Source organism: Takifugu rubripes, chromosome 15 (genome assembly GCF_901000725.2).
Source record: "Takifugu rubripes chromosome 15, fTakRub1.2, whole genome shotgun sequence".
NCBI classification, from domain to species: Eukaryota; Metazoa; Chordata; class Actinopteri; order Tetraodontiformes; family Tetraodontidae; genus Takifugu; species Takifugu rubripes.
The window spans coordinates 4271133-4286389 of record NC_042299.1 but is presented as its reverse complement, the minus strand read 5'-3'; the positions used below and the strand labels follow the sequence as shown (position 1 = coordinate 4286389).

Below are 15257 nucleotides of genomic sequence, written 5' to 3'. Positions count from 1 at the left end.
AAAGGAGCGCTTTCGTACTTCGTACGTACTGTACTACCCCTAAATACAATATGGGTTTTACTTTTCAACAGATTTAGTTACCCCTGACCTGTTGTATACTTACTGTTGTATTACTATTATATTTGAGGAAAAGAGGTGTAATATGCACTTAAAAAGGTGTTTTAACTCATAGTTTTAATCAACAAATCTGGAACAGGCCTTTTCAGATGTGGGTCACTTACAGAAAAGGTGAATAAAGCCATATATTTTGGGAAGTCCTGGCAACAAAGAATTCCATTTTGGTGTAATCTGTCTACCTACTGAAACATTTGAAGTAGAGCTGTCAATACTGCTGTCAGTAGTGGAAATGGCTCTTCCTGTAGGAGGGTCATTTGGCAGCAACATATTATAATGCAACACCTTGCACAGAGGCAGGTGGGACAGCTGTTCCAGGTTTCAGGTTTAACTTTTGGAGATTTTGACCTTCTAGCAATAGCTAATGCTGAAATATCTCAGCATCTAGAAATATTTTCATGCCATTAAAAATGCCCCAAATGATGGTTTCGGTGGTGATAATTTAGTTAAGACTATTTAATTCTTTTACAAATAATTTACATTCCAATTCATCATGTTTTGGCCCTCCTCACTTATTAGAACCTGCATGATTTACACATCAATTCCACCACTTTTTAAAAGGACCGACACATTACTCAGCATTGAACTGAACCACTTTATTTGATTGGTCTGAACTCTTGTAATAGCCTACTAAAAGACATTGTGCGATACAAACATTGCATTTCAAAATAAGGATACACGGATTTTCAAGTTTCAATTTCAAAAGACAAAAAATAGTCACCACTGGGTGTCTGATGGAGAGCTGAAGCTTCAATTCAATTTTTTTTTTTGGCTTCATCTCAGATTTCTTTAAGATTCAAGTCTGTAAACTTTTTTCATTGCCTTTGTAAACACATTATATCCCATCTTAACAGGGTATGGTGAAAGGACAAATTTAAAAATATCAACATGTGCTATGATGATTCAAACTCAAAATAAGAACAAAGGAAATACCAAGTATAGAGCAGAAAGGATTTGTGAATTGAGTAAAGTGAAAGTGAGGATCGTAGTGAGGATAGTAAATTGTATATGTATTCATGTCAGTGAAATTGACCTACTATAATTGAAGTTCAAAGCTTGAAGCTGGTTAACTGACACAATGACAGCAGAGATTAAGTGGTCATGGTATTGAACATTGAACTGAATCACCATGACAAAACTCCTAAACATTTAATGGTATTTTACACTTAAAACTGTAACTGTGATGTAATTCTCATGTGACAAACATTTACCAGCTAGAAGAAAAGACATGAAATGAAAACACCCAAAATTCATTGAGTGATGGGCAAAGAACTTAAAGCACATCATAGTATACTCCTGTGCTGGAGACTGAATAAGTTACACAGCAGGTAGTATGCCTTTTATGTCAAAAGCTACAAAAAAAAGTGCAACAATGGTGTAGACCATTCTTTACATTTGGTTAGTTCTGTCTTTTGTGTGATTAAAAGACAATTTACAGAGTTCAGATTTATGTCAGGACACTATCAAAAAAAAAAAAAGGAAAACACAAACAGAAAACAAATATAAACACCAAATATCACTGTATATCTCTGAGAAAATTATTAAAGCTGCCTTCTTTCTCAAGTCACAAGGCATGGCAAAACCTGACTCATTTTGCCAAGAGAACGGTGTAGAGCAGATTCATCTGGACATGGTGGAAACTGGTGACATCTATATGTGTACACACCAAGGCTCCACTGAAATTAATGTCAGAGATTGGCTCACTGATCATTCAAAGGGGTCTAAGAGTAACCATATGGACATGCTTCTGGAGAAAAAAAAAGCTTATATGAGACTTTTTGACTTTCTCCTGTGAAGTTGCCTCTGTCTTCTGACTTCTTGAATCGATGCTTCATTTCCATTATGTGGCAAAGAGAGATAAAAATATCAGTGGTGTTTTGAAAGTATTCATCATCCTCAATTGTTCATGGCAACCTAGGGTGGTGACTTGGTAGATGGCGGGCAGGGTTGCACGTTCTCAGTGCTGCACTTGCAGTCAAATCAAACCAGAAAACCAGTCTTCTCTTTGCATTGCCATGATAAAAATGTAAGCGCCAATGTCAGATGACACTGGGTTGGAGGTGGCGAAGGAGTTTACATACCTACTGTTTCCATTTAAAGTGGATCATTTTAAAAGTAAAATTAAAATGAGAAATTATCAAGTTAAGAAAAACACTGCAAAAGATTACTCTATTTACAAACACTTATTTTCTTAAAGACAAGATACATCTTTACAGAGACCAAACATAGTTCAGAAATAGGCTCTCATGTTTATTTTTACACATTAAGTACTTCATTTTCACAATAGCTCAAATCGTTCCCTCAGCTTCTGTCCCCCTGCAAGCTAAGTGAGTGCCTCTAGACCAAAACCAGTCCCGTTCTGGAGAGCCCTGCCTTTTGGGCTGTAGCTTACTCTTGGGAAAGAGTCAAGGGGCCCAATAGCACCAAAAAAGGATAAATCATCCCACTTTACTTGTCACACTCATCAGTGAGCAAGATCAGGGCGTAAACAGACAAAGCCTCAGGCCTCTTCTTGTTATCGAGGGTGTGAAAAGCAGGGCTCAATCATCACTGTCTGACAAGGTTTCATATTGCTCCGACAGCAGCGACTGCCACACGCGCTGCTGACCCATCGGAGCTGCAGTTGGAGGAGGCTGTTGCTGCTGTTGGCTTTGAATGGCAGGAGATGCTATAGAGGTGGGTGGGGTGTTGCTCAGTATGCGCATGGTAAGTGGGTTGTAAGGGAATTGCATAGATCCTGGACAGAGAACAAAAAAAAGAAATGTAATGGTTAAGTAAAAAAATGTATGAGTGTCAACCATTTAATATAGAAGAGACATTGGTTACAACAGAGGTGAGAGCACACAGAGAACTTTAGTGACAATCAAGAGTGCACTGGGATATTTCTGACAGAGCTGGGGACAGCTCACCTGTGGATGAGGGCCTGTCATCCCAGCTCCACTGGGCTTGAGCTTGTCTGTGGTAATCTCCCTCAGAGTGGACGGAGGACACTGAAGAGGGACGCTCTCCTGCAGAATAGGCCTGACCCAGGTTAGGAGACTTTGACTTCCGACTATTACTTTTGCCCTGTTTATGTTTCCCTGTAGTGTCAGGCAGAAACAATGAATACGCAGTAACAAGTTCAACTAAAAATATCATATGTTCTGTATGTTTGTTTTATGAATATGCATAAATGCCTACCCATGCTTGGCGATGAGTTCATCTCCTGGCAACTATCACCACCAGTGCCACTGGTGTTACTGGTGGCACACTGAGCTCCAACACCTCCCTGGTGCTCCTCCTGTCTCTCCTCCAAGTTGCCCATCAAGGCTTTGCGGATTATATCTTCTAGGCCTAAATTATTGGCTGGGTCATTAAAGGACTGATTCCGGGGGTTAATGACACCTATACATTTTTGAGGAAGAAAAAGAAATGGCACCTTCTAGAAGACTGTCAACTGTGCAATTTTTACTACTACTTACTGGAGCTGGTCACAGCGGGTAAATTGAAGATTTCCGTGCCTGGTTGTGCATTTCCTGCAAGAAAATTTTATTCTTTTTCAAAAGGAAATTTTAAGGAGTTAAAAAATAAAAACTGTAATTCCCAGCGACTGCCTAGATGCCTGTCTGCTGGCAATAAAATCCTATATTAAACATGGGTATATATATATGTCAACGGTATATGGAATGCTTCCCGTCAACTAATATATATATACCGTAAAACATACATAAGACGCACCGTATTATTAGGCGCATGCTGAAACATACAGTAAAAAATGACAAAGGAAGTAAAACAGTGAGTTTTGACACATTTATTGAACAAAATATTCATTCTTCCGCCACAAAACCATCAAAGTTTTCATCTTCTGTATCTGAATTAAACAGCTGCACTATTTCAATGTCCAATATCCCATATTCTTCTTCTTAATCATCTGAATCGGACTCACCGACCGGTTCCGGTTCAGCATTGATTTTGTGAAAGCTCTTCCAATACATGAAGACGGTATCATAGACGGCCCATGAGTCTATAATCCACCCGCATATGGTGGCATAACTTGCCCGCCGCTGCCTCATAGTCTTTGTGAAGGAGTGTTCGCCTTCCATCATCCAGCGCTCTGTCCGTTTCTGTGGCAGCCGAGAACCACGGTGAACAATGACTTCTCGTGCCCCATTGTGCGTATCGCCACCGTGCCGGTCCCTTTTTCTCCACTTTGTGGGTCAAAGGGATGTTAAAAGTCAGAGGGATCTCATCCATGTTGGTGATATGGCTGGGCGCGGTTATCTTGTCGCGGCAGTAGGTGCGGAAGATGGCCACCCTCTCCTGGTAATCCGCGGGCAGCCGCTGCGCAACAGTTGTCCTTGCGCGTATGGAGAGATGCTGCCTCCTCATAAAGCGAAAACACTAAGATTGCTCGATTGCCATTTTCAGCCGCATATTCGATGGCCTGCAGTTTAAAGTAAGCCTCATTCATACGCATCTCGCTTGACCGGCGCCATTTTAGGGGATCCTTACGCGTAGGTGTGCCGCTAATCGATTGGCGGAGCATTTACCGTAGTGCACCCGCCAAAGGTGCACAGCAGATTTTAGAACTCAGTCCACACACAAGGCGCACCATATTATAAGGCGCACCGTCAATTTTTGAGAAAATCTCAGTGTTTTAGGTGCGCCTTATAGTCGTGAAAATACGGTATATGGTACTCTAAAGAAATACCATGAAAAGTAACATACTTACCAACATCAGAATCACTGACACCAGAAGTTGAATTCAATTTACGGAAGATCTCTTGCTTCTTGGATTTAACCATTGGCGATGTATTCTCAAGCTTTGTGAAGAAGGAAGGCAAATAGCTGACACTTCCTGGAGACCGCGAGTCAGTCCTTTAAAAAGACAAACAGAGTCGGTGTAAGAGTTAGAACTTCAAGGACCTGGTACCTTCTGAGCCAAGGTTCAGTCAGTATCTATCAACTAGTTATCTATCATTCATTAATATTTTCTTTATTCATTAATATTTCACAATTAATAGAGACAAAATCAACTTTGGACTAATGAACAAAGTCGGATTTTCTGAATACTTTTTAACATGACTGTCAAATTCTAGAGCAATTTGATATTCTTATCTGGTTGCCCTTATTCTAATACAGAACAGGGTTGCATGCCCCTTTGACCTTGAAACTGTGTGGACCTCATACCGGATCTCTGACTCAGCCTCTCTCCTCTGTGATGCAGGCCCACCAGGATCCTGCTTGTCCATCACTTGGTAGTTATGTGGTGGAGAGATGGGTTCATAGTTCTCCATTGCCCTACCACCACGGTCTGGAGATTTACCTGGTCTGGACAGCAGGAAAACAGAAACAATGATTAGACCAAAACTAACATTTAACTCATTCTGAGTTGAATGGCTGGTTCATGTACCTGGGTCTAGGCTTCTCAGGGGCATTCTCTGGAGAAACTCTGCTTGACGGTCTTTGGTGCTGTGGGCCCTGGCCTTGGTTCTCGGGACTGTAGCGGCTGGGCAATTTGACTCGACTTGAAGTGGATGCTGGTGGCATCGTAGTCTGGAATGTGGCTGAAGCTGTTGAAGGGACTGGGGGGGGGTCTTGATTTCGGGCAAAGTCCTGGGTTATAATATGCTGTATGAAATGGAAATGCCAAATCAGCCCATTTGTTATCATGGTAAATGAAGGATGCGCAACATTGTTTTCAGATGTTTTCAACATTTCTTACAGAAATATGGTCTGCTAATGTCATGACCCGATGAGTCTTGGGGACCTGGGAGTAGCTGTCAGGTTGAGAAAAAGGGGGTTGCTGAGTAGTTGGCTGTGCTGGCTCTCCTGATGGCCGGTAACAACTCATATCATAGGCCCGCATGCCAGCTGGTGGGAGATTTAAAAGGAACAGAGAATTGTTTATCGGTGAGTAAAGGTGGATGGCCAGGACCAAGAATAATGGAAGTAAAATTTCAGAATTTTAGAGCCTGATTTGAGGAGTTGTTCAAGTTGACACATAACTAGCACAACTATTTTCAGCTGATATAGTCAAACCTGCTACACAGCAAAATATTGTACAGTGTGCAAAAATCAAAAAACTCTTTGATGAATATTACACTTGTTTCATAAATCTGGCACTGATGCTCCCATACCCATCTGCTGCTGCCCTTCGTCTGGTTTTTCCTGTTGGGGCTGGACTGGAGAACCAGCAGGACTGATCACCTCAATTGCCCCTCCACCAGTGTTATCATATCGATTTGATGGCACTGCAGAACAAACATTAATTGCATGCTCACTCAAATTTGAATTGACAGGAAATACCTCTTAATCATGTGTATTAAACACACTCACAGCTGCTAGAAGAGTCAGAGCTCTGAGAGCCTCGGTCCCGTGAGTCTTTATCTGAAGCAATTTGCCGTGTTATGATGACATCAATGAAGTTCGCTGCTGTGATGGTTGTTTTTCCACGGGTCCGAAGCTCTTCCTCAATGCGAGACTTTGAGGTTTGAGGAGCCTTATCCTTGGTCCCAGGGCCTTCAGCGTGGGGTGCATGGGGTTTACCCCCAGGCAGAGACATTGCACCATAAGGTGACTGCATAGATCTCCTTTCTGTTTCTTGTTGCTGGTGTTCTGTGATAGTGGCAGCTCGACGGACAGACATATCATCTTCACGTTCGTGTTTGTTCTCCTTCACCTTTGTTACATCGATCTGTGGGGCAGAGGCCGCTGCATCCACAAGAGCAGCCAGGGCATCAGCTGCAGTACTGAAGCGAGAGCTACTCTGGACCGCAGTGGTAGCTGCTGCCGAACTGGGCCTGAGAGGCAATAAAGTGATAAAATCATCAACCACATCTTCAATCACAAGACAAGATTTTGATGTGAGCTGGATGTCTAGAGCAGTCACTGCTCACGAGAAACATAAAAATTGAACATGACTAGAAACACAGACAAAGGCATACATTAGAGAGGTGATGACACTTTTGCCCTGGAAGATGCTAGGTCGCTGCTGGACCACCACGTCCTGCGTCCTTAGTGAAGGGGAAGGAGAGTGGAGATAACCTCGACTCACAGGCCGACCTGGCTGTTCTGGCCCACCTGACAAGAAATAAAATCACAGAGCACTGAAATCAACATTAAAATACACTAGCCTGTGAACATACTCTGGTTTTTCACTAAATGTATGTATTTGTCTGCTTGTGTCTTAAATAATTTTGTAAATTTATAAAACAATTCCTCACCCCCACGAATATATTCATTTGCTCTTTCCCGCTCTCTTTCTCGCAATTCCCGCTCTCTCTCCCGTTCTCGTTCCCTCTCTCGCTGCTCCCTTTCTCTCTCTTTCTCCTGCTGTTCCCGGTCACGCTCCCTCTCACGCTCCCTCTCCCTCTCGCTGGCGGCAGCAGCAGCAGCTGCAAGATGGGCTGGGTGGCCTAAGAACAAGAGCGATACACATCAAAAACAGACATGGTCAGGTTTTGCACACTGTTATCTCCATGAGGTTTCAGCCGGGAATGTGAGATTGTCTTTATGATGAACCAAAATCCTGAAACATGAAAGACACTTTTAAGTAACTGAAAGTAAATGTTTTCTCTATGTAGCTGGTTGAGCTACACATATACTTGCAATGGTACTCTAGTACTTTTAGTACCGTATTTTCCGCACTATAAGGCACACTTAAAAGACTTTAATTTTCTCAAAAACAGACAGTGCGCCTTTTGACCCAATGCAACTTGTGTGCAATGAGTTCCAAAATCTGTAAAAATGTTGTGCTAGCTTAGTAAGCACCCTGCTTGATTGAATGTCGGACCAGAAACTACCACCTATAGTCATTTTTAAGAGGAAGACGCTGCCAAAAGAAGAATTTCCAGCCGGAGTCATCGTTATGGCTGGATGGACGAGAAGAAAATGAGAGAGTGGCTAAGAGAGGTGTATGTAAAGAGACCTGATGTTTTTTTCCACGAATCACTGTTTCTATGTTGATCTGCGATTCCATGTGCTCATATCACTACTACTGTGAAAAACTAAGTGAAGCACATGAATTCGGAGCTTGCCATAATTCCGGGAGGATTAATAAAAGAACTCCAACTGTTGGACATTGGTGTAAACAGGGCGTTCAGACGGCAAACACACCTTTAATAAGACTAGGAGGCAGCAGTGGGGGAGTTACGCCACCATTTGTGGATGGATTGTGGGTGCCTGGGCTAAGGTATCTGTTTTGACTGTTGTCTGAGCTTTCGCAAAAGCCAGCATCATTGCTGAACAGCCACCCGACAACGAGACTGACTACAACAACGACGAGAGGGAACCCGGCATGTTTGATGGCAAAATTACCCAGCTGTTCAATTCAGAAACAGAAGATGAGGACTTTGATGGATTTGTGACAAAAGATTGATCAAAAAATAGTGTGTGTATTTTTAAATACATAGTGGAATAATGTTCAACCAAACTCACTGTTTTGCTTCTGTTACCTTGTTCTAGTATGCGCCAAATAATACGGTGCGCCTTATGCATGGCTTAAGTACAGAAATAAACCCTGTAATTGAGACTGCGCCTTACAATCTGGTGTGCCTTATGGTGCGAAAAATACGGTAAGTAATCTTTTTTACTTAAACCTGTTAAAAAAAAATACAATGTTGACCAAAGCAATTCTTCTAAAATGTTTTAAGATAAAATTGGACAATTTGGTCTATCAATCATTTTTACTTTTTGCAACTAACATGCCTTGCAACTGTCCTATTTATAACTATTCCGAGTGTGCTTTTTTTTTTAAAAATTATTGCAAAGAAATGAGAGGAAAATATTTTTCAATAAAAGAAAAAGCAACTTAGATTAAAATACAAGAAATTCGTATAAAAGTTGCATTAATTGGCATTAAAGAAAGCATTGCTGAAGATGTTTGTCTGCATTACTGCAGTGATTCAAAAAGTCATGTGGAACAGACAAAGTATACAAATTTCAGTTAAATGTTAAAATCGTGTGGTTGCAAAATCTAGGAGTGTTCAAAGAGCAGATATAAGAAATAGTTTAAATTACAGGAATGTGCGGGGAACAAACGCATGCATGCACACACACATATACCGTAATTTCCGGACTATAAGCCGCTACTTTTTTCCTACACTTTAAACACTGCAGCTTATTCTACGGTGCGGCATATTTATGTTTTTTTTCTATCAGCCGCTAGGGGCGCTCGAGCAGAAAAGGTAAGAGTGAGACAGGTGGAATATATGTGTCGAGGAAGTTTAATGTAACTTCGTGCTTTTTGTATGAATAAAATTAGCATAAATAGACCCTCATCATGGAAAATGCAAGAAGAAATGCATATGACACAGCTTTCAAGTTAAAAGCAATCGAGCTGGCTGATAAAGAAGGAAACAGAGCTGCTGCACGTAAACTTAACATAAATGAATCGATGGTGAGATGCTGGAAACGGCAGCGGGAAGAACTAGAGCAATGTAAAAAGACGAAAAAAGCTTTCAGAGGTAATAAAAGCAGGATTTCTGACGCTATTCCAATCCGACACTGAGGAGGAAGACTTCCATGGTTTCAGTACACAGGAGGAAGATGAAGACAGCTCTCGGTGACTTTTACAGGTATGTTTTTTTTTAACCAGCCCTGTTGGTGCTGTGCTACTGTGTTGCTGTTATGTTATGTTACTGCCGCGTCTGAGTGACTTTTACCGGAATGTTTTATTAACCAGCCCTGTTAGTGCTGTGTTACTGCCGTATTGCTGCTGTGTTACTGCCGCATCACAGGCACTGTTTGAAAAGAAAAGGTAGTGTAGCGTGTTGGGGAGGGTCAGTGTGGGAATTTCCCAGCATGCTTTGTAACAGTGTGTCTGTGGGTTCAGGTTGGTGTTACCCCTGTTTTTGTTCGTTGTAAATGTTATCTTTTGCAACTTTCAATGTTAGTGTTCTATTTATTGAGTTCTGGTTGTTGATGTATTTAATTACTGTTTTAATTACTGTTTGCACCTGCACACCATAAGCCAGGTTATGTGTGTGATTGAAGACCTCCCTTCGTTGATGTGTCTTCCGTTCAGTGTTTAATAAAGTGACTCTTTCTGCAGTCAAACTGCAGAATAAGCTGGTCTGCGTCTGAATTCTCCCGCAACCTATGTTTCAATGCGGCTTCTAGACAGGTGCTTGATTTTCTCTCTAAAATTAGATTATGCAGCTTTTAATCAGGTGCAGTCTATAGTCATAGAACTCATGCTAGCAAATAATTCAGCAAAAAATCTTTTGTTATAGAAGAAAGTTGAAATGCTCCACTTGGATGAAGAAAACTGACCTTTAACACCGTGTGCAAGAGCAGGGGTGCACTGAGAGAGGTGTAATGGCACACGAAGTCTGTGGCAGGGAAAGTGTGGGATAAAGAGGGGAGGGGGTTGGGTCAGGAGGGATCCTCACCTGGTGATATGGAGGTTGGGTTGAAACCCCTAGGAGGGAAAGGGGGCTGAGCTCCAGGGAGGTAGGCGATGCGTTCCAAAGTGGGAGTACCTGTTCCCCCAGGGTGAGGCAACAGGATAGTTGGAGGCATCTGGGCTAGATCAATAATCCCTTTTACAGACAGAAGCAAAGGGCCAACGTTGAACAACAAAAACCGATTCATCAATTTTTGAATGTATGAACATCGTATATACTTAACCCATTGCCTACATCTGTCAATGCTTCCAAATACAGATTGATCAGTAAGCAATAGGGCTGCAAATACAGTGGAATACTGGTCAACTTGTAAAAGGCAACCACTCAGCAAATGGAAATTTGAATGACGTCAGACCATTAAGAAATTGAGAGGCAGCCGAATCAGTTGCAGCCCCAGTCTAAAGAGCAAATCAGCAGAATTTGACTAGGTCATTTGCTTCTGGGCGTCTGGAAAAGGTAGCGACTACTTCACATGCACACAGTCTGCATAATACAGCCCCCTCCCACCCGCAGTCTCTTCCCTGCCTAAGACGGAGGGGGTTTAGCTGGCGAAAGGCCATACCTCGAGCTCCAGGTGCATAAGGGATAGTGACAGGCTGTTCCCGTGGTGACAAGCCACGGGCCATGTCAGGTCGGGGAATGACTTGCATCTGCTGGGAAGTGATATAATCATTAAGTATGGTCTGTCTCGTGTTCTCCATGGTATATAGTTGGTAGGTGTTGTGGTAGCCTGTGGGCGATGGCTGCCTGGGGAACATGAACGCTATAGCAGAGAAAAAGAAGAACAACGGTGAAAAACAGAATATTAACAGAAGGTGCAGAGATAGTGATCGCAATTGGTGACATCAATAGCTGGGAGACCATTTTATGTTACCTATACATGGTGTGTTTTCATTAAATAATGTCATTATGATGCAAGATTTAACCACTGTACCAGGATCAAGGACTCTGTGGTAGGCAAGCGTAGGGTCAAGGTGTGGAGATAAGTGGGCTCGGTACACTTCTCCAGAAACAACAGGTCGGTGGTGGGGGTCGAAGGGGCTATGAGAGGCAACAGAGTCGCCCCCTAAAACAGGTGACTTGGCAGGGACACTTTCCCTCTGAGTTGGGGTCATGGTACTCTTCCTTTCGTGTGCTGAAGATTTTGAAGAGCCTTTTAGAGACGACAAACACATACGACCCATTTAATTAGCCAATGATTTAAAAAAAAAAAGTATTTTACTAGTATTTCCAAGCATGGAACACAACTAAGAGTAAAATTCTCTGTAGTCATTTAATTTTACAATAAAGATAAGATGTATTACTGACAAAAGAAGCCAATCTTAGTGATATCTGAGCTTTGCCTTTGTCCTGCTGCATGCAGGACAATGTATTTTTTCAATCTAACATGTATTTGCAGTTTTACTTCAAACCAGAATGTCTCAATACTTGCTTAAAAAAAATTACTCGCAAACATAACCGTGCGTTATTAGGAATATTAAAACAAAGTAAAAATACACTTCACATCCTTTGTTTTTGCCACTGTGTTCTAAGATACACTACCCTTCCCTGTCCACCATTGGTCAACAATTCACATTACATTAGCAAACTGTAGAAAGAACAGATGCCTCCAACACCTAGATCATCATGACAAAAAGACATACACATGCTTTAAATCCATCATTAAGTAAGATATTGTATACATGCAGTTGCAGCAGCCCAGTCACATTTCATGCATTAATGATTTTATTTTATTTTTTGTCATTTTTTTAAGATAGTCTGCCCTCATCAATGGTCACTTTTGCTGACTACATAAGGCAGTGATTTGCATTGTTCATATATAATGACCAAATTGCCCATTTATAGCCATGCTTGTGTGCGTGTGTGATCTTCTGTGCCATGCCCAAATATGGTACAAGCGCCCTAAAACCCAAACTGCCCTTTAGCTAGGTGTGAGTACATGATATAAAAGAATGTTTGTCTTTAAGTATACATTATGCATCTGGCATAAATACTACCAGTACTAACTTTGAAAGCTGTGAATGGTGCAGAAATTATAAAACAGGTTTGAGGTACATAAATGAAAATATAGAAATAAAGAATTTAAGCATGATAGTTTTACATTCATTTGTTAAACAATCAATATACTTATTGTTGAATCATTATACCTCTGTAATGACTGTTGATAATGATTGTTTTTTATCCAAATTAACACCCTCAATTCAGTGATCTTATGAAAATTACCGTCTGATGCACGTCCCAGCATGGGAGATCCTCTGGACACAGGATTGGTGCTGTAGTTAACAGGTGTCCTGCGAGAGTTTGAGTCCTCATACATGCCTGGGCTGTGCTGGGCTCTGCCAGCCTCTTGATGGGTGGAGCGCAGGACAGAAGTGGTGGAATTAACCACAGAGGTATGGCGTACTGGTTTATTCTCCTCATATTTGACACGCTCCATGGCCTCCAGCTGGGGCATGCTGTGAGGGAGCTTATTTGGACTAGTGATTAGGGACTTAACATTGTGCTTGATAGTAGGCTGGCTGAGACTGTGAATCTGGTATTTAAAAAAAACAAAGCAGCAGTTATCAATCACATAGCATCAGATTTGAGTAAGTGCTGTAAATTTTAAATCTAACTCTGCTCAAACCGTTATACCTGAGACAGCGAGCTCTCCATGACTCGTCTATCTGACAGTTCAGGAGTCTTGCGTAGGTCCTGACCAGATGGATCCTGTCGAGGGATCTCGTGAATGGAGCGTCCCAATTCTTTGATGGTATTGACCCCCTCATAGGGTTTACCCTTGCTAATACCTCCTTCAAAGGAGCGTATTGGTGGGCTTTCACGCTTTATCTGTTTTCCATATTTTAAGGCTTCTTCATAGCTCTCTGCAGTCGTTCTAGGTGTGCCTAGAAAAGAATAAAAGTATTTCAGATTTGTGTCAGCATTAGACACCTTAATTCCTGCACGCAAGTGCATTACCTTGCATGATGGACCCTGTAATCAAGGGTCTTTCTTGAGAATCTCCATGCAAACCATCTCTGGGCAACGCTCTGCTGATCAGCCCTAAAAGATATACAAACATTATCACTCTCTTAAAAAAAGAACTTAACCAAAGTTTGGTTCACACTCTTGAAAGCCTGAAACAATTACCCTCAAATGGGGCTCCTTCTCTGCCAGAATGTGCCCTGCTCATGGGTCCTTCTATCATTTCATAGGTGCGTTTTAGTGTGTTTTCTCTTGAATTCTTGATGGCTTTTGGAGGAATATACCACATAATAAATGAAGATGTTATACAATGTTTCTACAAAAACAGTCAGAAACAAATTAAAATGCCATATACTTAAAGAACATACCATCATAGGATAGGATGTGACCACTCTTCCCTTCATAGATGACGTGAGCTTTAGCCATCTGTTCTCCTCTGCTCTTGTCTGGACTGGTCATGTCCTCTGTGGAAAGTTTTGTGATTGTGCCTTTGAGGAGGTCAGCAGCAATGCTTGACTGGGCCAAAGCTGGTGTGCCCTGTAAAATAAAACCGAAAAGAAAATGTTTATTTAAATTTAATATTCAGTCTCAGTTTATTCATTCTACACAAATTAAAAAGAAACCCAAATCATTAAAAAAATCTAATTACCTGAGTAATTGATCCTCTGAAAGTCAGGGCCTCGCCTAGCTTTGCTGGATTGCCTCTGCAATCCTGTATGGCTGGAATTGTTCCTACAGTTTAAAAAAAAAAAAAAACGGTCAGTAAAGTTAATTTTTAATGTTGCTAGCAGTTGGACCATTATGTTTGGTAGTGATAATGTTTCACATGTAAAGATGAACATTCCTAAACTAGTAATGAAAACATATCTTTGGCATCAATGTTTCATTTCTACTGACAGTTGAAAAGCATATATTAAAGGTACATCAGTTTTTCATTAACAGGATCACTCACCTAAAACAAATGTTTAATACATTTTGGTAATAACTGCTTAGTGTTGTAGGAGTGTTATAAACAACAATTATGGCATAAAGCGCCAAACCGATGTCAAAAAGGCCTAAACACTACAGCTGTATTTTGTATTTTATTACAGTTGTACCTATAATGCACACTTTAAAATAGTGTCATGATAATCTGGAATCATACCAGACTTATTAAGATCCTGCTGTCGAGGTAAGCCCAGAGAGATGGAGCCCACAGTGCTCTTGCTTCCCTCTGGCCCATAAACAGCATGGGGTGGCAGGTAAGTACCAGGAGTACCCTACAAAAACCAAAAACACAAAGAAAAGTCATTTAAAATCCTCCAGTTACTAGTTTTTGATTCTGATTCTTTTTTTTACAGATAAAATATAGATTATCTCATCCAGTTTTCAAACAGACAGACAGCAAAAATGAATGCAATAAGTGCACATATATAAAAATAAACAATTAAAAAGTAATAATAAAATACATATACACACACGCAAACATATATAGAATTTTTTTTGCATTGTGGAGGTATCAGAACCACTTCAGAGCACTGCCAATGCACCCTCAAAACCCAAATGATGTGACAAACTGTTGTGACATATTATTTACAATAAAATGTACCAAAATCTACTGACAAAAGAGACATCAGCAGCTCAGTCTGTAGAGGGCTGCACTGAGAGGATGAGGGTGAGGCTGGGATAGGCTCCAACACCCTCCCCATGACCCGAAAAAGATCGAGTGGTCAAGAAAAAAAGATAAAATAGACAACATGTTATATTCCCATATGCACTATTTTGAGCTAAAATAAACTCTACTGGAAACAT

General features: G+C 41.1%; 1 protein-coding gene across 4 annotated transcripts in view; it reads right to left on the bottom strand.

Moving 5' to 3' along the window:
• Positions 1-695: 695 nt before the first annotated feature.
• ncor1 (nuclear receptor corepressor 1) overlaps positions 696-15257 on the bottom strand; it is a 39357-nt gene continuing 24795 nt past the window's right edge. For all 4 annotated transcript variants that reach the window (XM_011611138.2, XM_029849045.1, XM_029849046.1 and 1 more), the window contains 22 exons: positions 14611-14725; positions 14116-14198; positions 13835-14003; positions 13632-13733; positions 13461-13544; positions 13137-13387; positions 12726-13035; positions 11437-11655; positions 11065-11265; positions 10488-10637; positions 7320-7511; positions 7041-7176; positions 6433-6896; positions 6234-6347; positions 5819-5967; positions 5507-5724; positions 5284-5424; positions 4826-4971; positions 3576-3629; positions 3295-3498; positions 3024-3194; positions 696-2851 (listed from right to left, as the gene is read on the bottom strand). In XM_011611138.2, coding sequence (XP_011609440.1) covers positions 2655-2851; positions 3024-3194; positions 3295-3498; positions 3576-3629; positions 4826-4971; positions 5284-5424; positions 5507-5724; positions 5819-5967; positions 6234-6347; positions 6433-6896; positions 7041-7176; positions 7320-7511; positions 10488-10637; positions 11065-11265; positions 11437-11655; positions 12726-13035; positions 13137-13387; positions 13461-13544; positions 13632-13733; positions 13835-14003; positions 14116-14198; positions 14611-14725 — 3870 coding nt within the window. In that variant the 3' untranslated portion in view covers positions 696-2654. The remainder of the gene's footprint in view (positions 2852-3023; positions 3195-3294; positions 3499-3575; positions 3630-4825; positions 4972-5283; positions 5425-5506; positions 5725-5818; positions 5968-6233; positions 6348-6432; positions 6897-7040; positions 7177-7319; positions 7512-10487; positions 10638-11064; positions 11266-11436; positions 11656-12725; positions 13036-13136; positions 13388-13460; positions 13545-13631; positions 13734-13834; positions 14004-14115; positions 14199-14610; positions 14726-15257) is intronic.